Source organism: Lycorma delicatula, chromosome 1 (genome assembly GCF_047948215.1).
Source record: "Lycorma delicatula isolate Av1 chromosome 1, ASM4794821v1, whole genome shotgun sequence".
NCBI classification, from domain to species: Eukaryota; Metazoa; Arthropoda; class Insecta; order Hemiptera; family Fulgoridae; genus Lycorma; species Lycorma delicatula.
The window spans coordinates 271,622,958-271,649,469 of NC_134455.1; the positions used below are offsets into that span (position 1 = coordinate 271,622,958).

General features: G+C 33.3%; 1 protein-coding gene across 2 annotated transcripts in view; it reads left to right on the forward strand.

Annotated features, from left to right (window-relative positions):
* Utx (Utx histone demethylase) overlaps window positions 1-26,512 on the forward strand; it is a 291,681-nt gene that overhangs the window by 257,399 nt on the left and 7,770 nt on the right. For both annotated transcript variants that reach the window (XM_075377656.1, XM_075377661.1), the window contains 3 exons: window positions 4,027-4,145; window positions 10,941-11,151; window positions 17,999-18,125. In XM_075377656.1, coding sequence (XP_075233771.1) covers window positions 4,027-4,145; window positions 10,941-11,151; window positions 17,999-18,125 — 457 coding nt within the window. The remainder of the gene's footprint in view (window positions 1-4,026; window positions 4,146-10,940; window positions 11,152-17,998; window positions 18,126-26,512) is intronic.

Consider the following 26,512-nt stretch of genomic DNA (forward strand, 5'->3'; position numbering starts at 1 on the left):
TGTCTATTTACAATAAAATATTCTTTGACCAGGTGTTTCCAGATTCTTGGTCAGAAGAATTGGCAATTGCCATTCTGGAACCTGGTGAAGATAAATCATGCACAAGTTATCGTCCTATATCCTTGTACCCTGTGCAAGTTGATGGAATGAATGATAAACCGTCATCTAGTGTCGCACCTTGAGAGAAACTCCCTAATTGCCCTCGAACAATCAGGTTTCTATCAAGGTATCAATCATCAACTATCAATCGTTTAGATGCTGTGGAATCTGTTATTCAAAATGCCTTCCTTCTTTGCAAAATTACTGTACTTTTTGATATGCAAAAGGTGTATGACACGGGTTGGAGGAAAAGAAATTTTAAATATGCTGCATGAATGGTGTATGCAAGGAAATCTTGCATTTATCAGGGGTTTCTTCAGTAGTCACTCGTTTCAAGTTTGAGTTGGAATGATGATATCCAAAAGTTTCACACTAGAAAACGGAATACCACAGGGAAGTGTCCTACTTTTACCTTATTTGCCATAGCAATAAAATTTATAACAAACTGCGTGTGAAAACCCATTATATGGTGTTTATTTGTTTATGATATTTCAATTAATGTACCATCTAGAACTTAAGCTATTTGTAAGAGGCTGCTCCAAAATATAGTAACCCATTTAGAATCATTGTGTAAAACAACTGCTGGATTCATGCTTTCTCTAGAGAAACTAAATGCATCTGCTTTTCTTGCTTGAGGGAAGATGTTGGCTCTCAACTGTTTTCACATGGTCAACCAGTTAAATCATGCACATGGGTTAGATTTTTTAGAATGTGGTTTGTCCAATGACTAATGTGGAAAACACATTCAAAGGGGCTGAAGGTAAAATCTTTAAAAATGCTAGACATGCTTGGAATTTCATTCAATACTCATTGGGAAGCTGATCAAGTATGCATGTTGTACTTCTACTGAGCTCTGATCCAATCCAGCTTGAATTACAGCTGTATGACTTATTCATCCACTCAATCCTCTGCTGTTACAAAATTTGATGTTGCAGTTCATCATTTATTCATCTGTCTTACTACAGGTGCATTTTATTCAAGCCCTGTGGTAAGTCTATTGATGGAAAGTGGTGAGGCATCCTTTTGGAATAGATAAAAAAATTATCTGCTATTACATAGCTTTATATTAAAGCATAACAAAATCATCCAACCTTTGATGCAGTGTTCTCCAACCTACATGTGAATCAGTATCAGGAACAGCCTAGATCTATTTCTCCACTAGGCATCAGAGCTCGGCACCTTTTCTTAGCTTTAAATATACAATTACCTCCAGTTCTCACTGTTGCTTCATGTTATTATCCCTCTTGGAAGCCTTCTCTTGTTAATTACTGCTTTAGTCTTTGTTGTTATCATAAGAAGAACACAAATCCTGTTATATTATGAGAAGAATTTTATAATATTATAAATAGCTTGAATTCTGATGCTATCATTTGTATGGACGGCTCTAAAAGCATTAAATCTGTTGGTTTCGCTTTTGTAGTTAGCAATAGAACATATATATTTGGCCTTCCCAGTATCGTCAGTGTTTTTGTTGCGGAGCTGTATGCTGTTAATAAGACCTTATATATAATTAACTCAACATTTCAGCATGTACATGTGTGTTCAGATTCCATGAGTAGTTTACAGGCGATTTGAAACATATCAAACACCTTATCATCCATGATGTTCAGTCTGTTATCTCTGAAATGACTCAACGTAATACAGATGTGAGCTGCGGTTGGATCTCCTGCCATATTGAAATTTCAGGCAATGAACATATCGATAGTGCGGCAAAAGAGGCTAGTTTCCAGCCTTCTTTCACTAATCATGTTGTTTCTAATGATCTTGTCTTTTTCTAAAGTGGGTGGTCTGTGATCAGTGCCAAAGTGAATGGAATGCTACCATCAACAATAAACTTTGTCCTTCTAAACATACTGTATCACTGTGGAGCTCCTCATGCAGGAATAAGCAATGAGAGGAGGTTATTTGTTGTTTCTGTATAGACTACACTAGGCTTACTCATGGATATCTCATGACTCTCAGACTCCTGTTTGTATTCACTGCAACTGCCAACTAACTGTACACCACATGTTTGTGGATTGTGTCTTGTTATGTGGCATTGCATAAGAAGTTTAAACTAGGGTCTAACTCTTGAAATATGTAAGGAAATAATGATTATCAAATCGCATATGATTTCTTAGGGCCATCTATTTATATTCAAATATTTAATTTATGTTTAAGCTATTTGTACCATTTACATTGCTTTTAGAATACAGAATAGGTGTGGTATTTCATTTATAAAATTTATAAGTTAATTTTTAATAGTTTACAATAGTGTAATATTGTGTGCTGATAATGACACTTTGTTGTATGCTCAGGAAAAAAAATAGTTGTGGATGAAACTGTTCTTCATTGTCATAAATCAGAAAGTTTCTGGAATATACAAGTAAATAAATAATTTGAAAAAATTTATGATTACCAATATCAATGTGGGTTTTAAATTTTACAGAATTAAAACCAGTACTTTAATATTTATTTGTTCTTCAGATTAATTTAATAATTTCAAAATGGGTAATTCATGTGAAGGTGAATCAAATATAAACGGTTATTTTTTATTCTATAAATTTATTAATAATATACTCAATTCATACCTTCATGATTTCTCTTTATAGTCTCCTGCACAGTCTACACACTTTTGCCAACAGTTTGGAAGCTTGAATATTTCTTGTTCATAAAAAGTGTGAGGATGAGTTGTCAACCAATTGTGCACGTGCTCCTTTTGACATCTTCATTGTTTTTGAATCGTCCCCCTCCAAGCAATTCTTTCAAGGGTGCAAACAAAAAATAGTCACAGGAGGACAAATTTGACTGTAGGGAGGGTGTTTGAGGGTTTCCCAGTGCATTTTTTCCAATTATTCCCTTATCAAAATCGCAGTGTGCGGCCTGGCATTCTGGAGGAATATGAAATCTCTGATGGGCACCCCCTGTTTTGTTTAGATAGGCGGCTTTAGTTGATTGTAGCAGCTGGCATTAGTAAGCTGCATTCACCGTTCATTGATTGTGGAGAAAATCTATTACTAAAATTCCCCTTGAGTAAAAAAAATTGTTACAAAACTTTTTCGGCTGACAGATGAGTTTTGGCCTTCACTGGGCAGCCCTCATCCTTCCTTTGCTACTTCCTACTTGCCATTTCTGACTCTGGAGTGTAATGATGGACCCGTGTTTCATCACATGTGACGATGTGCCTGAAAAGTTGCCCTCTTCTTGTCAAAATTGATTCAGAAGTCTCTCACAGATCTCCAACCTGACCAGTTTTTGATTTTTGGTCAACAACCTTGGAACCCATTCAGCACTAATTTTTCTAAAGCCAAGATGATCAGTGATAATGGGTTAAGTACTCCCATAGCTGTTACCATAGCTGACGTGACTTCTTCAACAGTGAACCGGCGATTACCTTCAATAAGCTCTTGAATGGCACAGATGTCAGTTGTGAGACTTGACCTTGGGCGTTGATCATGACTCATTTTCTACAATTTCTTGCTGCTCATCCTTATATTGTCACTCTCGCGTGTACACTATTTTGGAATAGTTTAGAGTCCCCAAACTGTACCTTTAAACGAGTTAAAATTTCCACAGGTTTAATGCCTTCATTAGTTCATGATAGTACGCTGTTCAACAGATGACAGAACCTCTTGCTCATTTATGGCTGTACTGACAACAGAACAGAGTGGAGGAGGTAACCAAGCTGGTTCCCCGTCCCTAACACATCAAAAATTAGCCCCCCACTCAGCCATCCAGCTCAGAACTGCTTGTGTATAGAATAGCAAAATTACCATTTAAATTTTATTCATCCTCGTAGCATTGCATATTTCTTAAGTGAAAAGTTTGTGAAAATTAACAAAAATCTGCAATAAATTGTTCTATAATTTTAAATATTTTCTTCCTAAGTTTCATTGACATATAGAATTTTCTTTATCATTTTGTGTTAATATTGTTTTTAATTTTTAGGAATAATTTAAATTATCTACATGGTTCTTGGTGGCCTGCACTTGAAGATTTATATGAGGAGAATGTACCTGTGTATAGATTCTTACAGAGGCCAGGTGATCTAGTTTGGGTTAATTCAGGTAAGAAATAAGTCATAATACTGAGAATATATGTTGTGGACAGATATCTTTTTATATGTTTGCAATCTGTAGATTTAAAATAGTAGTTTTTCTTAGCGATTTCTGAATTACTTTTTATTTGGTTAAGCAGTTTATACAAAAGATTGTACTTACCGAGTTGAATCATCTTTCACCCAGTGAGTGTCGAGAAACAAAGAGTTCTCCTCTTCCATCTATCATTCACCAGCTTTGAAATCTCCATCTCTTGCCTGAACCAGCGTATGCACCCCATCCCTCCATGAATTTCTTGTTCTTCCTCTGGGCCTCTGTCCGTCAGTCCGTCAGTCCTGGCCTCTCACACCTGCTTACACAATCAGTCTTCTTCCATTCTTATTAAATGTCCCAGCCACATAAGTTGTTGCCATTCCATATTCTTGATAGCGGGTGTCACCTTCAGCACATTCCTTAAAAAGTTATTCCGCAGTTTGTCCCTTCTTGTCTTTGCCAGGATTCTTCCTAAAAATCTCATTTCCTGAGCCTGGATCCAGCTTCTCAGACAAGGTCCACGACTCACTACTATATGTAAGAATCTGTAGAAAAATTGATTTATAGACTGCCACCTTAGTTGTTGGATTTACTTCTTACCAATAAAACCTCTGTTCAAAGGATAATGAAGCCTGTCACCACTTACTACCAGTCTGCTATTAATCTCTTCATCAATGTGACCATCACTTCTAATCACTGAGTCCAGGTACATATACGTGTACCCTGCTCCAATAATCTACCCCAATCTCCACTTCCAACATCAAATTCTTCCTTGGATATCATCATTATTTTTATTTTCTCCATGAAAATAAAAATATTTTCATATACTCGTGTATCTGAACACGAGTGAGTTCAGATAACAAATAGGCTTCAATCTCCAATTTCCGACCAAATATTTCTTTGTTCTTTGTTCATAGTTATTCATTACATCATCTAAAATGATAAAAAACAGGAAAGGTGATGAAATATCCCAATATCCTACTGCAGTAATAGATTCCTCTAAGAATGCAATTGCTCTACTTACATAATTCCTGCAGTTTGTATAAAAACCCTGCACTGCTCTCAGTAAAGTTTCCATCAACACCTCCAACTCTTAGTACTCGCTACAATTCCTCGCATGGAACGCCTTCAAAAGCTTGAATTACATCAATGAAACAGAGGTAAACAATTTCCTCATAATCGATTCCCTTCTCATTAATCTGCCGCAGTGTAAAATTCTAATCCTGTTTGGCCAAAAACCAATATGCGTTTCCTCAAATAAGAGATTCCATGTGCTCACAAGGTTTTGTTTCAAGTACTCTAGAACACCCGCAAGTACATTCGGCAGAGATATTCTTTTATGGTTCTGGCATTCCTGATTTATCATTTTTTTTAAAAAATAGGGACTAATTGAGACCCCCCCAATCCTTTGGTGTGTTTTTGTAATGCCAAGCTATTCTTATCAGTCGTGACTAATAATTTTTCTCCTAAAGTTCCCATGAACTTCAACATTTTAGGAGTGTGCCATCATATCTTCTGCCTTCCCTAATGTCATATGCCTCAGAGCCATACAGACCTTTTCCTCCTTAATATCATCCTCAGTGACCAATACATCCACTGCTCCTTCAATGTGAGGCACAATTAAATTCTCCTGAGGCTCATCAACTTCAAACTCAGAGAAGTACTCTTTCCATTTCTCCATTATATCTTTCTCTGTTGTAACTAGTACACTTTCTAATGATTTTACAGAATTCAGTGGACACTCCTCATGTGGACACCTTCCTCATGTTTTTAAGAACTCTATACAATAACTTCTGATTTTCCTTGCTACTTTCTTGCATAAACTTTCTGAAATCTTCCCAGAATTTTTTACTAGATGCCTGTACCATCTCTTTGACCAGTTTCCTTTGTTTCTTATAGATGTTATAATCCATAAGAAATTTATAGATTTTTATATAGGCAGTGTTATAATCGCCACCTTTAAAGTTAAGTACTTGTGCCCCAGTAATTTTTTTCTTTTTTATTCTGCTTTAATTTCTTCAGTCCACCAAACTGTTTTCTTCTCTGGTGTTCTTGTTTTGGTTCTTCCACATGCCCTCTGGCAGCTTCCAATATACAAATTTTAAATTTTGCCCATGTTTCCTCCAGTGATTCTAAATTCCAAACATCTGGCTCCACATCTATTTTCTTCTCCATTTCTGTCTTGAAAAGGTGCTGAACCTGCATGTTTTTCAGTTTATAGTTTTTGATTGTTTATAGCTTTTCTCTCGGCTTTCTTCTTTTTTATGTAAAGACTTACTCCTAAAATTTCTGATCTTTACCAGGAGATGGTGATCACTATCAATGTTTGGCCTCCCTTCACTCACATCCTGGATCTGTAGAGTTCACCTTTATACAATTATGTAATTAATAATAGAATATTCATTACTAGACAGCACAACTTAAGTAAAAGGATATCTTTAAACACAAATTTAGTGTTTTTAATGACAAAAGTCATTAACAATCCAAAATCTCAGTAGCCTTTCACCATTATCATTTAATTCACTCTCTCCATTTGGTCCAATACATTTTCCCATTTCTTTGGATCATTATCCACACAAGCATCTAAATATCATAACTTTTCCCTTCACCTTATCAAGGTGGTTTTCTGCAGACTTTCATAGAAGGCATCAACCCTTTCATCATCACATGGAGCAAATGCATTATCATGGATACAAGATTCTCTGCAACCATTGATTGCATCCACAACCATGATACACTCATTTACAAACTTACATACCTTTATATTTTATTTTCTTCATTATAAATAATACTTCTCACTCCAGCTCTATGACAACTCCACCCCACAATAGATCAATGTATATCCATCCCACAGAAGCTCACAACCTTGACCCTTCTTCTTTGTTTCAATTGGAGCTAAGTATCTAACCTTTGTAAGTTTCAGTTCATCCACCAGTTCTTTGCTCCTTTCCACGTATACTGCATACATTCCATGTCCCAAAAGTATTTAAATTTCATTAATTTCTATGTTTACTCCTGAATTCAGGTCCAGTTCACTGATTATTTTTTCTTTCAATAATGATAGTTTAAGGTGTGCAGGATATCGGCCTACAGTGCCCAATCTTGATGGAGAGGCTGCCTCCTTTTAAGCAATAATGCTAACCATAGAAATTAATAAAACACTGTTTCAGCAGTCAGATCTGTGACTTCACCTCATCCGTCAAGTTGCAGTGTTACACTGAGGAAGGACTTCCCAGCCCCCCACATATATCTGCTCACTGACTCTCCTTCCCACTGGGGATGTATATCCAAACCTTCTGGTGACTTGCTCAACTTAATAGGGGAACCAAATATAAATTATTCATTGGAGTTGGAATAAAAGAATTCATGAGAATGCTCTTGTCTGAATTCTTATATTGCACATGTTCACTTCCCTTTGCCAGAGCCAAAGCTCTGCTAGATATGCCCCTGGAGTCCACAAGAGATTGTAACCTTTGTGATATATGATGTGGTGTATTTCCTTTAAAAATTATCTATAGATAAAACTGAGAAGACCAATCTGGGATCGTCTGAGAAGATTCTTTATTAAATTGTTTACTACCTTCCAAAAAAACTTCACTTAGAAGTTTTAATCTGAAGGAGGTGGCCATACTCATTTCCTATGTAAATGATGGAACTGTGGCATGATTCAATGGCAGTTTCAGAAATAAGTGCTTAAGGTCAGAAAGGAGGAAAATTCTATCTATACATTATAAATTTATTTTAAAATCTTTATGTTCAATGTAAAGTAGCCAAAGATGAATGTACAACTCCTCAATTAGCAGATCTAAGGTCTTAGGACTTTGGAAATTGTAAAGTTCAAAATCATTGAAGGATTTTGAATAAATAAAGAGTAATTTTTTAATTTATTTAGGTTGTGGTAAGATACTAATAAAGATCTTTCAAGTAAACTTTTATCATAGTGCAGTGGTTTTTAGCTGCCTGATCACATTTCTTTTCAGGTTTCCTTTTTTTGATGATTTTCTTCTCTGTGGGATTCTTTTAATGTCTAATAATTATTCCAGGTTTTAAAATTTGTTCTATATTTCTCTGTACCTCAGAATTATGAAGCAAGCAGTAATTGGTTAAAGACATTTACTGTAAACAGGGGTGCAACTACTGTTTTTAGGAGATATTATATCCGTAGAATGTTTTAAGTATGTAAAACGTTTTTTTAAATACACTATATAGATTTTATAATGTACATAGTATTTAACATTTTGTCACTTGAGCAACATTTACTTAGAAGATATGGTAATGAATATAATAAAAGAAAGAGAAGGAATAATTAAGAAGACATGCAATTAGATGTGTTAGGTTTTTTATGATACGGTAAATCTAGCCACTGGTGCGTGCATGTGAGAGCACACACACACACTTCAAGAACAGACCTAGAAAAAGGAATAAAAAGAATATGGAATGAATACAAATATGGAAAAAACTACAGTAATAAAAGTAAACAACTATGAGGATCTAAATCTTCTTTGTTGGAACAATGAAGATAAAGGAATGATAGTGATGGCAAAGGAAGTCTTCAGTAACAAGATAGAATTACTATATAGTAAACAGACTTAGAATTAAAGAAGAGGTTAGCCAAATGTTATGTATGGAGTGTCTTGTATAAAAGTGAAGCATGGAAGATGAGGAAGAGAGAGAGGAACTGATTGATGCTTTTGCGATATGGGTGTGCAGAAAATAAGATGGACAGATAGAGTGAGCAATAAACAAGTAATGAGCAGAAAATAAGACGAAAGAGCGGGACGTATACAAAGGAACAGTAAATTGGTTAGGACATGTGGTTAGAAAAAGTGGAATCTTGCAGCTGTATTGGAATGGTCAGTAAAAGGAGAAAGGAAACAAGGAAGAAGAAGTATGAAGTTAATAGGTAAGGGGAAGATAAAAACCTACAGTAAGATGAGGGAGAAGGCCTGTGACAGAAATCAGAGATAGTGGTGCCATAAGTTACCTGCTGCCAGGCAGAAAGCCAGATGATGATTCACTTTTTATAATTTTCTTATCCTTCAGTTTTTAAAAAACAAAAATTTACAAGCATCAGTTACATCTTGTAACTGAAACTAGTTGTCCTTTAAGTTCAAGTTTGGTCCCATTCTCTTTCTCATTTTCTTATTCTCATTTCTTATTTTACTACACCTTAATTATGATGATGTCAATAATTAATTGATGATTGGTTTAAATCACTAACGTTATGCAGTAAAGTAGAATTGCTGTGTTTATTGCAGTTTTAGTTTAGGATCTGAATCAGTCTAAGAATCGTAATGTGCAGTTCATAAGATAGCCAGTTATACCTTAAACTATCTGATTTATCAAGTTTCAGTGAACAAAGTTTTTTTTTGTAAGGATGCTTTATCACAGGATGATTAAAAAATGTTTTTAATTTAGAAAAGTACAATTAAATCTCATGCTTGAATGAAATATGACAGGTTTATATCTAATTTTATTGACAGTTTTAAATTTATATATGTAGAAAATGATTGTGGTTGAAAAACATTTTACTGTAAGAAATAATGAAAATGTTTAAATATTCATAGTATAAAGTATAAGGGCAGCTTTTACACTGAAATAACATACTTCAAAATTGTTTTCAAAGATCCCCATATATAAGGTGTATCATGAAGTTCTCCCGGGACTTTCATATTCTATTCTACTTGTGAAAATAATGGAAAAAGTACATATAAACAAATGTCCTAAAGTGCTTGCTTTGCGAATTACAGCTAGTGAATGATTTCACTCAGATTTCAGTTGCCTGTGTACTTTTGTAAATAGAATTTTAATTTTTCTAACTTTTCTTGGTTTTATTCAACTTATTTTACACCATTTTGCTTAGAATTAAATTCTCTACAAGCTTTGTTTAAAAATTTTATGAGTTTACCCCAAATTTCTCAAACATTATTGCAGAAACGATTCTGGGACTTATTTTATTCGATTTTTCAGAAGTTACTATTTCTGCCCTTTAAATTAACATCCTAAAAATTTCAGTATGACCTCATTTCACTGGGATAGTTGAAATCTAAGCAAAATCTTCCACTAGCCAAACTTGCAAACAAAGCATTTTAGGACAAGTTTATATGAACTTTATCCATTATTTTCATGAGTAGAATAGGTTATGAACTCCCGGGAGAACTTCGTGATGCACTCTGTATATGGGAGATAAATTAATACAAAAACTTCCAGGTCAAGTTCTTTAATTATGATAGACTCCAGATCTACCTTCCCAAAATAAAATAATTTCTTGTTCAGTCAGGCAGACATTAAAAAAATAAATATTAATTTATCTGCTTCCTTCCCATATTACCTGCTGACTTAAGTTATATTGTATTATAGAATAATCCAGTTAACAGTATGTAGTAGTTTTTTTATGTGTATAGATATTTTATTTATAGTATAATTTGGTCTCTAAAGATGATCAGAAAACCATTTTCTCTTAAGCCTAATCTAAAATTCATCTTATTCTAGAAAATGGCTATACATTTTTTTTCAGGATCAATTGGTGTTTTATCTTGGGTACCTTACAACAATTGTTTTTACAACACTTATCATACATTTATAATATCTGCATTGGTCAGAACCCAAATAATATTTAGCATATTTTTGTATTAAAGATTTATCGTTTTTATAGCTCTATTTTTAAGAACTTTGAAAATGAATCAGATTTTGAATGCATCAGCTATATCACATTATTTACATTATTGAATTTATTTTATTAGTAGTATCTTATTTATTTATTTTTTTTAGGGTGTGTTCATTGGGTGCAAGCAGTTGGGTGGTGTAACAACATAGCATGGAATGTTGGACCGCTTACTGCACGACAGTATCAGCTAGCTATAGAGAGATATGAGTGGAATAAGCTTCAGAGCTTCAAATCTATTGTTCCAATGGTTCATCTTTCATGGAATTTAGCTAGAAATATAAAAGTTTCAGATCCCAAATTATTTGAACTTATTAAGTAAGTGGTTAATTCTAGTAATATTTAAATTAGGTTGTAGGTGTTAGCTATATAGTAAATATTAAAAAAAAATTTTATTTATTAACTAAACAAACCAAAGTTTCTGTAACATCTTGATTCTTTATTTTTTCCAATGATAGTTTTCGAGTATCTAAATGGATATTGGTGAAATTTTGTATGATGTACTGATTGCTGATAAGTTCAGTCTGACTACTTCACATATGTTTTTTGTAGAAAAGATGAATATGCCAGAATATCTATGTATTTTATAAGACGGTATATGATAGGTGGCTTTGTAGACCGAAGGCGACCAAGATTGGCATCCTCAATGTCCCCATGTATTGGCAGGTCTCGATTGTCCATAAACTTCTTGTACTCTCTTACAAGAACGTTCATACAGCGCAGGCTCGGGGGTGGTATGTGGCTCAATACTGGGAGCCATTCCACGAGACTAGACCTGATAACCCCAGCAATCATTTTCATAGTGTCATTAAGTTGAGCATTAATTCTATGAACATAAGGGCTGTTAAGCCACACTGGTGCACAATATTTAGCAGCCGAGAAGACCAGGCTCAGAGTCGATGTGCGCAAAGTAGAAGCCGATGTTCCCCACATCGTTCTACAGAGCTTATGTATGATGCTATTTCGATCTCACATTCTCTACAGTTTTCATTAGGTGCTCCTTAAATGAAAGTGTTCTATCAAGTATCACGCCTAGGTATTTCAGTGTCTTATTGTGAAAGAGCCACGTATCCTCAAATAGAATTTTAAGCTCCCTGTTAGCAAACTTGTTACTCAGATGGAAGCATAGTAAAACCTCTGTTTTACTAGCATTCGGTTGGAGGCGCCATCTCCGGTAGTACCTCCCCAGTTTCTCCAGGTCAGCCATCAGGACCTCCTCTGACTCTTCAAATGATCTACATTTTATTGCTAGCACCCAGTCATCAGCGTAGCTGTGCTTTTTAGATCTGGTCTCTGGCATGTCCGCAACATAGAGGCTGAAAAGGAGAGGCGCAAATACCGACCCTTGTAGCGGGCCATTCTTGAGTTTCCTCAGTGAGCTTATATCGGATCCCATGATAACTTAGAACATTCTGTTGTTCAACATGTTATTAAGGAGCTGAGCTGTTAGTTTGCATGGGATTACATGGAGGACCTTACAAATCATGCCTTCTCTCCATACAGTGTCGTAAGCAGCTGATAAATCAACGAACACAGCAGAGGTTTTAAGATTTCTTTGGAACCTCGCTTCAATGTACGTTGTGAGCAATAGAACCTGGTCGATGCAACTTTGTTTAAGCCTAAAGCCTGCTTGTTCAATTGATATATCATATATCCTCTGACAGATCCTATTGTAGGTAAGCCTTTGTAGTAATTTATGTCACTGATAGCAATGCTATAGTCCTGTAGCTCTTAGTTAAGTTTGTTGGTTTCCCCAGTTTCAAAATGGCTACTACCTTCGATCGCTTGAATTCTCTAGGCATGCTACCGGTCTGCACTATGTCAGTGAAGAATCTGGCCAGCTAAAGTTTTGCGTATTTTCCGCAGTTTAATAAAAATTCCAGATTGATACCATCTAACCCCAGTGCTTTCCCTGGAGCAATATCTTTGAGCACCGACTCAATCTCTTCAAGTGTAAAAGGGCGAACATACTCAGTCTCTCCTGGCTTCTTCCTCAAGTCCCCTTAGTTCATGTTTTATCTCAACTGTGTGCGCCCTGTCTCTTGGTGCTCTGGATGTTGCCACGGTGTTTGGGGAGACGCCTGCTTTTGGTGTCTGAATAGGAGATCCGCTTCCTAATTTTCTTAGCAGAGTCCATGCATGATGACTCGAGGCCTGAAAGTTCAGGCTTCCCTCCGTTTCCGACCATTTCTGTTGTCTTGCAGCATCAAGGCTATGGAGAAGCTCGTCTGCCACCTCTTGATCGCCTGTCTTGAGGAAGCTACGGTTGAGAACTTCGCTATTTTGGGACCACCCTGGGATATATTCTCTGCGAAACCCTCTAGGGATACACTTCTTAGCGGTACCTGTTACTGTTCCAATAAATCTGCTATAGTTTTTGCTGATTGGTGGTATCCAGCATAGGCATTTATCCAGATCCCTAGAAAAATTTTCTCAATTAGCCTTTTTGAAGTTCCATCTAGGGCGGGGTACAGAGGTCACGAGAGAAATTCGGCTATCTGCCTCTATAATAACTGGACGGTGCTGGCTGTGGGGGAAAGTCGCAGAGAACTTTTCGGGTGACTAGCAGCGGCCGATCTTTGCTGTCAGTTGAGGTGAAGCATAGATCCGGGTTATACTCCCGCCTCCAAGCCGCTGATTTAAAAGTAAATCGGTCTAGCATCAAAGACAAGCCTAAGATTCTCATCCTCAGCCTATCTCACCAGAGCCTCACTGTTCGCATCACAATGCTTATATTTCTATTGCTCATGGTGGCTATTAAAATCACCCAAGTAGACCGCAGGATGTGGTTGTATTTGGATTTCTGATGTTGGCCATGATACAGCTGGTGGTTTATAGACATTGGACACTGTTATACTTCCGATTTTAACTATAACATTATGAATTCCATTGTCCCTGGAGGTGGAGGTGAGAGTGGGATTTTCTATATCGCGCTTAACGTTAGCAACGCCGTACACATCATGGTATGTGGCACCAAGTAATTCATATCCAGGTATTTTGCCTCCTCTGCAATTGTTCCTCATTGTTACAATGCATTTCCTGGATTGCAACCAGATCAATATTGTCATTCCTCAGGAGTTTCGATAAATACTCGCTCTTAGAATAACTTATGCTTTCCATATTTATGTGGCAAATTTGGACCAAAGGTCCAAGATTTCTTGTTGGCAAGTCCTGAAAAGGACTGTTGGGTATATCTAGCGACATGGCCTGCATCGTAACACTGTAGGTTTATGTCTGCGTGATCAGGAGAATCTATCTTCTTGGTTTGTCTGACTGCCAGTACCTGCTAGCTCATTTAGCGTTACCCAGGGTGCACCATGTGTAGGCGAACTATCTTTACACCCCAGATGATAATATTACAAGGATAATAATATTAAGATTTAATAAGGCAGATCCATAATAATATTATTTCATTATATATATATATATATATATATATATATATATATATATATATATATATATTGTCACCGAATGACTTTGACAGCACGTGGCACTTACTAACCTTATGATAGTCCTGAGAAGGGGTGTTGTCGGCGAATGGCTTTGACGGTTTGTAATTGATAACCTTGTGATGGCCCTGAAAAGGGCCATTTTTTGTGTTAGCTCTGAGAAGAGCTGTTGGGTCTGGAAGCTGGTCTCCGGCAAAGTCGGGGAGTTGCAGCTCATCCATTGAAGTCAGACTGGGCTTTCCCTCAGCGGTAGTTGGGTCCCCACTACAGCGTGGCAGTGATGGCCCTCAGAGCCGGTCAGTGTTGGTCATCCTTTACCGGCATAGCCAAGGCAGTTGTCCCCAAGCAATCCCATGCTGGGCCGGCCACTTCACTGAGTCCGCCAGCCAGGGTGATTGAAGCCTGTTGAGCTAGAGCGAAAAGGTAGAGAAGGTAGAAGCTAAAGGTAGAAAAGGTAGTGTCCATGTCCAGCAGCTCCCTTGGCGGGTTGGCCAGGGAACTTCTGCCTTCTTCCATGTTCTTCTTTTTCTTCTTGGTTTTCTCCAGGTGGTGGTCGATGATGTATTGAAAATTCACTCTTGTGCACGCTCTTTTATTAGAGCCTGAGAGTGGTGGGGCTGCAGCGCCGCTATGATACGGAACTGTGCGACGATAGTGATGCTTGCATCAGCATGTATGTATACTATGCATCAGCTCACATCTGAGTTGCTACTGTGTTCATCTGCCAATATTAAATTAGGCATATATGTGGTAACAATATATGCCTATATGTACAGTATAGGCAATATATGTAGTGTTTAGTGTTGATAAAAACTTTCAAAAATTCAGGAAATGGTGGTCCCCCACATTGAAATAAAGAAAAACTTTATATCATTTTTTGTTCAGAAATGCTTAGTTTATTTATCGGCTATCCACCATTTTGTGTTTTTAACATAAAAATTTATTTCTCAGGAATGGTTAATCATATAGAGTTTAAATTTCTTATACTGCTAGATTACCTTGAGGTTTACTTGTGTTAAAATAATCAATCTGATCTTTCAATTCATTTCAAAATGGCGCCCATGTAATTGGGCCATGTAAATTGTCCTTAATTGGTAATAATATCTTTGCAACTGCTGGTGTATTTTAATATTATGTTATCACAAATAATATTAAGCCATTTATGACAAAGAAAATGGCACCTATTTTTTCAAATCTGTTCATAAATAACAAAGTTATGGCTAAAATTCTAGAAGTGAGTCACTCTAAATTAAAAACTCAGTTGTCATTTCTTCCTGATTAAAATTAAATAATGTGACACAATTTCAACTGGAATAATTTGTTAATGTTATCATATAGTAAATTATGATAATTTAAAAAATATCAAAACTATTAAAATAAAATAAAATATTATTAAAATCATGAAAATATAATAAAAAATAGTATTAATATTCAAAAATAATTTGCATTAAAATAGATGCTGTAATTAACAAGGTATTGTTGTAAATGTAAATAAAAAACTAAAACCCAGTTTATCTTTATATTAAAATAAAAATTAAAAAATAAAGTTGGTTTATTTTCTGAACAGACCTCATATACAGTTGTTCAACTTAAAAGAGGTCCCATCACTCAGTAGTTTGTACTAAATACATTATTTTGGTGTGGGGTGGGTAAAATAATGTGGAAGATGTTACGACTGCAGTTGAAGCTGGAGTGTTTATTGCCTACACATTTGAAAATTGCCAGTGTGTGTCGAGCATTGGCTTTTGAACAATGTTGCATAATCGTGTGTTGTTTGTTAAAATGTGTTGAAGAACTAGTATTCATGTTAAGAACAAAACCTCATATTGTGTGTTGGTGAAAGTTCAGGGAAAAATTTGGAAAGGAAGCACCAGTGAAAAGTTCACTCAGAATTTAATTAAAAAATTTTATGAAACAGGTTCAGTGTTAGACCAAAAATATGCCTATTACAGGTCATTTAAATACACAGGTCATACACGACATTAAAGCAGTAAATACAAGATTTGCACTGACTAAGCTGGGAAAAGAACATTTCACTAAATTCAGCCCACCCTGCACTTAGGAGAATGCTGAAATGTTATGAGCTGATTACACTAAAAGTGTCCATTACTATCAATGCTTCAGAAAGGTCATTAGAGGCAACATTGGCATTTTAGATCAAGTGTTTTTCCCAAATAAAGTATGGTTTCACATTGGTGCGTATGTTAATTCTCAGAACTATTGAACCTGGGATGTTGAAAATCTGCACATTTTCTTTGAATCTCTCTTACACCCACAAAAAATAGGCATATAGTGTGCAGTCTCAAGGCGACAAAATATAGAACCCTTATTTTTATTAAAAAATTGTGGATGTTGCCATCACCAAGAAATTATTCTACACTTCATAGCCTTACTACAAAAGGATGACTTTAACTGCTGGTTGCAACAGGATAATGCCACTTGTCATACAGCTTGTTCTACTATGGAGATGCTGCAGGATTTTTTCAGTGGAAGAATCATTTCTAAAGGATTTGCTTCCAAGATCTCCTGATCTTACTAGTCCAGATTTCTTTTTGCAGAGTTACTAAAAAGAAATTTTTTGTAGGTGCAATCCACACACTCTGAAGAAATTAAAGACAAATATTACCAGTGCAATCCAGGAAGTAGACAGGGTACACAAATAGTCAGTAACACGGTCAAACATGTTGACAAGTGCTTAGAAATGGATGAACATCATATTCAACACCTTCTTTAATTTATTATAAGTGTTTGCCAATAAATATTATTATTATAGACTAAACTAACTGGGACTTTTGGGGCCTCTTTTAAATTGAACACATTTGAAAAATTTTTTTTTCTCTATATATATGAAAATGTTCATAGCCTTCTTAAACACACCCTAGGATACATCATCGATATCAAAAGGTTCATACTTCGAGAGAAAGGATTGTGTTCATTCTTTTATTATTCTACATTTTCACATTATTATTTTTCTTACAATGAAGTTTATTGATGCCCCTTGCAAGATAGTAGTACTTCATGTAATAAAGAATTGCTGCATATCTCAAGAATATTGCTTGTTACGTTTCATAACATCACACCAGGTGCCACCTTGAGAACATTTCCTGTGCTCACCTATATTCAGATCAGGAAATCCATCTGGCAATTTAAAACTTTTAAAAAAGTGAATATCACAGAAATTCCTGTTTTGAATTTGTCAAGAAACATGGAGCAGAGATGTGGAAAAATAAAAAAATAAATGAAAAATTGAAATAATATATTAAATATTTATGTCAAGAACCAAAATTGTTATAATTTGCTGGCTTCAGCTTGCACATTCTAGCAACATATTAATTTTGTCACTTTAATGTATTCACCTGAATTTGTTTAAATCGATGACTGACTACTTAAAAACTCAAAATCAATATAAAGAAAACATTTTTGTCGTGCATTCAAAAGATAAAAAAATTAGGCATTTAGTTTTTACATCTTGTTGTGATGATATGATTTTATTAGTTTTGTGTGATAGTCATATGTTATATTTGATTCCTTGTTCTATAACAATTTACAATAATTGTTTTAACTTGTTATTTCTCAATTTATGTAGTTTTAAGTACACTTGAAACATGGTACTTTGTTGTAGAAATATAAACAGTAAAAAAAAGATTGTAATAAAAATATATATTAAATATTGTTGTTTTAGCAGTGTTATATTTATTGAAATTGCATTTCAGGAATTGTTTGTTGAGGACACTAAGGCATTGTGCCCTTATATTGGAGTTTGTTAAATCTAAAGGTGTTGAAGTACGGTTTCACGGACGTGGCAAGAATGAAGCTTCTCATTACTGTGGACAATGTGAGGTGGGTAGAACATTGATGGTTTTGTATAGTATTATTTTGTTTATATCCTTACGATTAATTTTTACTACAATTAATCAAGTTTTTTCATTTGTAATATACTTTGGGTATTGTTCCTCTTGTCACTCTCAGATATCACATCCCTTCACATAAACCTATATCTCAGCCTTTAACTCATCAAATCTGCTGCAACTGCATGATCAACTTATGTAACTGTAACTTAACTAGTTTTCAAATAAACTGATATAGTCATTTTTATGTCCATTGTATAATTAAAAACTAATTGCACAAGAACCCTGCATGCCACATATATCTTAACATTTGGCATGCTTCTTAAAGTGCATATAGTAAATGGCTGAGTAATTTTTTATTACTTACTTGACTTAAGCAAGTTAGTATGCATACACTGATGCCTAACATATAACTGTTCAAATAATTTTTTTCCAATTTTAATTTCCAATACTGACATATTTATATTAACATTTTATTTTACACTGTAATTTTTTAATTAATGCTAAGCAGAAAGAATGGTTCATACTTCGAGAGAAAGGATTGTGTTCATCTTTTATTATTCTACATTTTCATATTATTTTTCTGACTTCTATAAAGTGCAGCTTACAATGAAGTTTATTGATGCCCCTTGCAAGATAGTAGGAGAGAGGGTCCTTACTTTAAAACCAAAATGACAAGTTTCAACTTGGCTCCATTTTGCAGTAAACTCCATAAAGATTTTTGAAGGGTTGAAGTAGCTTGTTAGTATGTTTTGTTGCCCATGGTAACAGTAGCTGTAGTCAAGTGGCAATCATTACAGTCTCATAATTGAGATGTTTCTGGTTCATCTCATTGTCTTTTTTTAACTATTACTTTTTTCTTACAAATAAACAAACTCAATATTTTTTTTATTATATAGTATTTTTTTAACAATAATATTTATAAGAATATAGAAAAAATGTATATGCATTTCGCTTTTTTTTATTTTTATTTTGTTTGAATATACAGTTATATTAGACCATGGGAACAGGAGTCATATGGGGAATGAAGGATTAACAAATTGACAAACAGATTTTTTTTGTTTTATAAAACTTGAAAAATTAAATAAATTTATTTTAATTTTCAGTGTTCCCATTGTAATCCGTAAAACAATAATTATAAAAAAAATTTAAAAGAAATATTAAATATAAATATTTTCAGGAGAAAAAATGTTTATTTTAGTTTTTTCAAATTTCATAAAACAAAATTTAGTTTTTAATTATTTTTATACTCGAATAAAATAATTACTGGCAAACATGAAATTTATATGGGTTATCTTCCAGATTCTTTGTGAATATTGTTAAATCTAAATACTGTTTAATATATCAAGACAGTATCATTTAATAAAATGGGCAGAAGAAAAATTGGTGCATCCAAGAGAATGAAAAAAATATGGAAAAGAAGAAAACAAGCAGTAAAGAAATGATGTTGTCATGGTCCCTAGTAGGCCACTTTGAAATTTTAAGAAAATTGTCTGAGCTGTATATATGTAAGAAAAAAATAAAAAGTTAAAAAAACAACATGGAAACTCAAACCTGAACTTCTCATTTATTCGACTGGAACAATATCTAGTAATCATTTGTTAATATCAGCTGTTGCATTGCTGTGACTGAAGATATATAAATTAACTACTTGACCACTTGAAAAACTTTCAAGTCAGTTTTTAAATAGGGTTTACTCAAAATTGGAGCCAAGTTTGATAGCTGTCATTTAGATTTAAAGAGGGGACCTCCTCCTCCTACCTCCCTGCAAAATGGCATCAATAAACTCTGATATAAGCTGATTGCCTGTCCTTGAATTTTAATAATTCATGTTCTTTAATGTTAATAAACAAAAAAATTGTATCCTTGCAGGAGAATTTAATTATGTTTAAAATTAATTTGTAAATTTTTGTTCTTCCATGCATTTTAAATGCAAAAAATTAGTGTCATAGCAGTATCAAAACTTTGTTATTAGATTTTTCATGGAAATGAAAAAACTAAATATTATCAGGAAGTTTTTAAATATGTAAATTAATTTTTTTTAAATCGTATGTTTCTTGGCTTCAGAAACTAATTTTCTTATCGTTCACATTCATAACATTGAAGGTAGATCGTAATAAAATTTCCCAAATAGCTAGCATTTGAATGAAATTATATTTGCTATTTAGTTTTTCCTATGACTTTTTAACTATCCTACCCTGAACAATTTAAATAATTACAGATTTTTAATTTATACCTGTAATTATTTTAATCATATGGTATTTTTTTATTTATTGAAGTTCTATCAAACTTTGAAGTTAAAGAAGTCATTGTAATGAGAAAGCTTTTCAGTAGATCATCAGTTAACTTTCATTAATTATATATCGTATTATTTCTTTGCAAGACAACAAACTATATTACTTTTAAACTAAAGTTTAGGTTAGTCAGTTGAGTTTACTTACATGAGGGTAAGACCAGTCAGACAAGTAAATGCTTGAATCGTGATTAACTTCTTACATTCAATCTATCATGGGAATTTCTCTTGTTAGAATTGCATAACTTATCGGTAAATGTTAACCAGTTAATTTTGTAAGTTGAACAGTGATTTCTTTAATACAGAACTCTTCATTTGCTGACAAAAGTTACCTGTGATTGTAAACCTTATACTTTTCTCATTTGCAAGCATCCACAATTTTCTAAATTTCTCAGCACTGTATTTGCCTAGCCTTTTCAAATAAACTGCATTTGTTTAGTACTTTCTGGCATACAAGTCAAAACCCCTATTTGCCTACCTAATATGATTTTCTTCATGTACACTTTATAGCTCGAAGTTATCGAATGTGAATGAACAAAATTCAATTTTTGTTGGCTAATTTCTCCAAGAAGGAACAGTTTCTCAGCCTCAATTGTTTCTGTACTTTTCTCTATATGAGTATAGTTACTTTATATACAATATCAATGATGGGTAGCTTACTCTTTTAAAAATTTAATTTTTTTTTCATTTTTTCAACTGCAATATCTCTGTAGGGTGATATGTGTGCAATTTTCAGATAAAAATCTGAAAATTGCACACATAAAAAGTCTTTATGATATCAAACATCATTATACATTTCAACCTTGAGATTTGGCTCATAGTAAGTATAAAAAATTCTGAATTCGAGCAAAAATTGATTTCCACATTGGGGATAAGTGGGCGTAAATTGTATAACAATTCAATTATTTAAACATGTATCAAACTAAGATAACTATTTGATAACAATACAGGATATGCATTAAATTATGTGTGGTAAATATGCTTGTAATATTATATAATGTTAAATTTAAAGGTCATAATGAAATACAAAATCTTTAAAAATGGAATTAAAATAGCAATCAGGTAAAATGTAATAAATTGTTTGCCTGAACTACTTTAGCACTGAATTAACAATTAATAAACTGACAACTATATAATTTCTTCTCACCTTTAATCAGTTTTTATTAATGTTGATTTAACAGCTGTTGTGAGATTTTTTTCATAAAGTTTGGGTGTGATATTAAAAGTGCGCCGAGACGCAGTGGTAAATTCCAGGGGAGTCGGCTTCTTCAATTTATTTTTGATGGGCACCCTTGGTCCTCCTCATTTTTTTGGAATGAAGTTCTTGGTCCTGGTGGATATAAATTATAACATGCTCATCTTTGTTTCGATCATTTATATTGTTCGCTTCCACAATCTACCACTTATCATAAATTCATGCAATTGTATGTATCTTCATTTTGAAATGTCAATGGCATTAATTTTGCAACTTGATGAAGTTCAGTATCAGATGATGGTGTGTACTGACATTTTAGCAAACTTTCTGATTGTGGTATAAAACAGTGAAATAATCTAGGGCCTTCAATATCTTCAAGTTTTACAGTCAATATTTTAAAAAATTGTTGTAATTTTACAATTATCATTTCAGTTAAAATGTTAAAGGTAGATAATAATAATAAAATGTCCCAAATAGCTTGCGTTTGAATGACATTATTTTTGCTACATAGTTTTTTCAACTGCAATATCTCAAATGTGCACTGTACTTTTTTTGTATTTTTAATGTGTGCACTGTACTTCAAGAGAAATTTTGTATCTAATGGATGCAATAGTTAAACAACAATTTTCATTACCTTGATAAATATTTCTAACTTTTTGTATTGTGTCTTCACTTATTACATTCGATGCTCTCCGTTTTTGTAACTCAAATAAAATACCCTGTTCTTTTACTAGGTTTCTTGTTACTTTAACCATACTTTCTGATACTTTAAATTCATTGCTAATTTTTGCTGGGCTCCAAGAATTCAGAAGTAAACTGATAATTTTTAATTTTATTCTCTTTGTTTGAAATATGAATTTTAGTTTTTCCATCAGATCATTTTATTTGGTTTGTAAATTTTGAGGATTATCATGTGGATGGATCAGAAGTAGAAGGAAGGAATTTATTTCCTTTTTGATTGAACCTTGCAAATTTTTTCTGACTGGTAGAAATTTCAGGTTTAAACAATAATTTTCAGTTTTTGTTTTTACCACTACAGATCTTTTTTCTTCACATAATTTCCTAATTTTACAAGCTGATGATAAACCTCGAATCTACTTTTTTTATGGTTTCTGATAAATCATAAAATTCTTTATTTGAACTTTCACCATTCCTTTCTTTATGTACAACAAATATTTTGAGTAACATGTTAGGTACAATGATTTTCCTAATGTAATATGACAGGAATGCTTATATTCATAGAACAGTGTCCATTAATTAGGCTTCTTTTTAATAAGAATTAAGACTTATATTCTTAGAATAAAGTCCCACATAATATTTCAATTCTAACTATTGAACAATTGCTTAAAATACAATGAAGATCAGAGGATCCCTAAAAAATCCCTAAAATATGTTGATAACAATAGGTGTTGAGTTCCTTTAACTAATTGGTTTATGATATACTCATCTAGGCGTCTGATCAATGTATACACCAAATATTCTGTATTTTGCATTTTTTATTCCACTGCAAGACAACTAGACCAAAGTTAATTTTCAATATGTTAAGAAATAAGCCTTCTGTTATAGGCTTTTTGTTTTTTTTTTTAAGATCTGAGTAAGACTGGCTATAGAGATGATGAAATTTTTTCAAGTGTTCTATTTCATGATATTCACAAATTGAAGTGACCTCAGAGTTCATTCTTAAAGAAAACAACACTTTTTTTCTTCACTGTAATCTTTACCTTATTAATGGCTACAGGAAAAACTCCATACACAGTTTTATCGCAAGCTTCTTTAGTAAAAACACCTGTAGAACACTGATACTCAATTTTGATAAAAGGTGGAGGGAATGACAACATGGAGTGCTGAAAGATGCTTGAATGAGCTTTTTTAATCCTAAACCTATCCACAGAGAATTGTGACTCATTAGCACCATTAACTAACAAATCCCTTTTAACAGTATAAGGTGTGTGTATGTATGTGTGTGTGAAATCTGTAAATAAAGTAATGAGACTAGTTTATTTTGGCAGCCAAAGTGGCAACACTGTAAAGTTACTATTAAACATATAGTTATATGAGCAGCTGATTTATATTTGGTATTAATATTTTTAGTCTATTATTGCCACATGAGACGTAAACAAACTTTTTGTGAAACGAGTTTTTGTTGTGCATTACAAAAATGAGTAATGCTAATTACGAGCAACATTTTGCAATCAAGTTTTGTGTTAAACTCTGTGAGAATGCTACTGAAACCTTTTCAAGATTGAAAAGGACCTATGGAGATGATGCTCTGTCACGAGCCCAAGTTTTTAGATGGTTTAAAGCATTTTCAGATGGCCAGGAATCAGTTGCAGACTATCCATGCTCTGGAAGACCATTAATGTCAAAAAGTGACGACAATGTTGAGCGAATCAGAGATTTGATACAGTACAACCAGCGATTAACTGTCAGAATGATTGCAGAACAGTTGAATTTGAACCATACTACATTCCATCAAATTTTGACTGACAACTTGGACATGAAAAATGTTTGTGCAAAACTGGACCCAAAAAAACTCTCTGTTGACAGAAAAACAAGAGGGTGGAAGTGTGCTGCAATCGTCTAGAGAGAATTGAAACTGATCCTGATTTTCTGAAAAATGTTATTACTGGTGATGAATCTTGGATGTTTGAGTACAACCCAGAAACAAAACGCCAGAGCAAGGAGTGGCACATTCAAACTCACATGTCCCAAAAAAGCAAAAATGAGCAAATCAAAAATCAAAGCCATGCTAATTTGTTTCTTTGATAGTAATGGCATTGTTAATAAGGAGTTTTTTCCTACAGGACATGTTTACCTAGAAATTCTTGAACGACTGCGGAAAAGAATTGCCCATGTGAGACCAGCCATCAAATACAACTGAATGCCGCATCTTGACAATGCACCTTGTCACACTCCACTCTCAATTAATGAATTTTTGGCAGAGAAAAACGTTCCTGTAGTTCCTCAACCACCTTTATTCACCTGAATTTGAGTCCCTACAACTTTTTCCCGACTTTAAAAAAAAACAACCCAAAGGACACCATTTTGGAAGAGTAGAAAACAAAAACAAAAAGTAACCTACCATCTGAAAGATATACTATACTGGTTTCTGAGTTCCAACACTGCTAAGAAGAGTGGAAAAACCATTTGAAGCATTGCATGCTTCCCAAGGGAACTATTTCAAAGGTGATAGAGTCCATGTATAATTGCATTATAAATAAAATGTTTTTCTGAACCAGTCTCGTTACTTTATTTACAGACCTCATGTGTATATAAATATATTTTATCTTTTATAAAAAAAATTTAATATTTAGCCAATATAGGGCCTGACTTCAGGATAACATTGTTATGATAAAGAAAAACTTTGTATCTAAAATAATTCAGAATTATATACTGGGCAGTCTACATGCTTATTTATAATAAGGCACTTCATTTAATTTTATGAAATTAAAATGCCTCATTCTTAGTTTAAAATGCCCTAGAAATAATAGAATATTTATGTCCACTTATCCGGTAAATGAAAATCAAGCATCATTTTTTTCTCGAATTCACAATTTTTTTTACACTTACTTGGAGTTGATTCTCAAAGTTGAAATTTATATTGAAATTTGATACCACAGAACCATTTTATGTGTGCAATTTTCAGGCTTTTTCTGGTCCTGCAACAGAGATGTTGCAGCTGAAAAATTGAAAAAATTCAATTTTTAAAATGATGAAGTTGATTTACATTATATATTTATTAGTACAGAAGTGATATATATATATATATATATATATATATATATATATATATATATATATATATATATATATATACACACACACACACGAGTATATACAGATAAAATATGTGTACACATAGTATATTTATATGTCTACACACAAATATATTTATGTATATGAATAAAATCATATATTTATGTGAACATTGTATATGCCTGATATTTATTTTTTATTTTCATAAAATAAACTCTTTATTATATAAAGAGTTTATATATAAAAAAGATAAAGATATACATAAATATGTATATCTTTATATATAAAGATTATATATAAATCTTTATATAATAAAGATTTTTATATATAAATATATATAAAATCTTTATATATATTTATATATATAAAGATGGAAAAATTACATTATTGATCTGAATATACTGATTCCAGAAATAAAGTTAGCTATACTGTGTGTACTTCTGCTAATTACAATTAATTGACATAATAGAAGTAAACATGAAATGCAAACAGCAGACTCATACCCTGCTACACAGTCGGTATATACTTTGGCTGAATCACTTTGGTTCTATGTTAAATTATTATTGTTTGCAATAGCCAAACATTAAACATTTGATATCCACATAAAAGTGTAATTTGTTGCTTTACCACTTTAGTTCTTGTTTTTCATTTCTGGAAACAGAAAAATTGGATGCAGTCAAGGAATCTTTGAAAAGTAAGGTTTTTCACTATGGAGTTAAAAATTTTAATTTCTGTGTATTTATATTTGTATCGTTTCAGACATTAAATTTAGACTTTATGGGGTTTGAGCTGATTAGGAAGAAATGTTTCTGCAAATAGAAATTATTAAAACTGCTATCACTAAAAATTAATTTCACTGGATATGGTATTAGACATTGTTATTTATTATTTTAACCACTCCCACTTATCATTATAAAATTTTCTCCATGATATATTGTAACCATTATAAATTTTGACTAAAATAGGCTCATAGGGCCTAATTAAGTTGGTTATTTGTATTTTATACTTTCTATTTTATAAATTTTGTATTGTGTTGACGGACAATTTTAAAATGCAAGGTTAAATGGAGTTATTCAGAGAAGACTGATTGTGGATAATCACAACATGATTCATTTCTTATCGCACATTCCTGCGA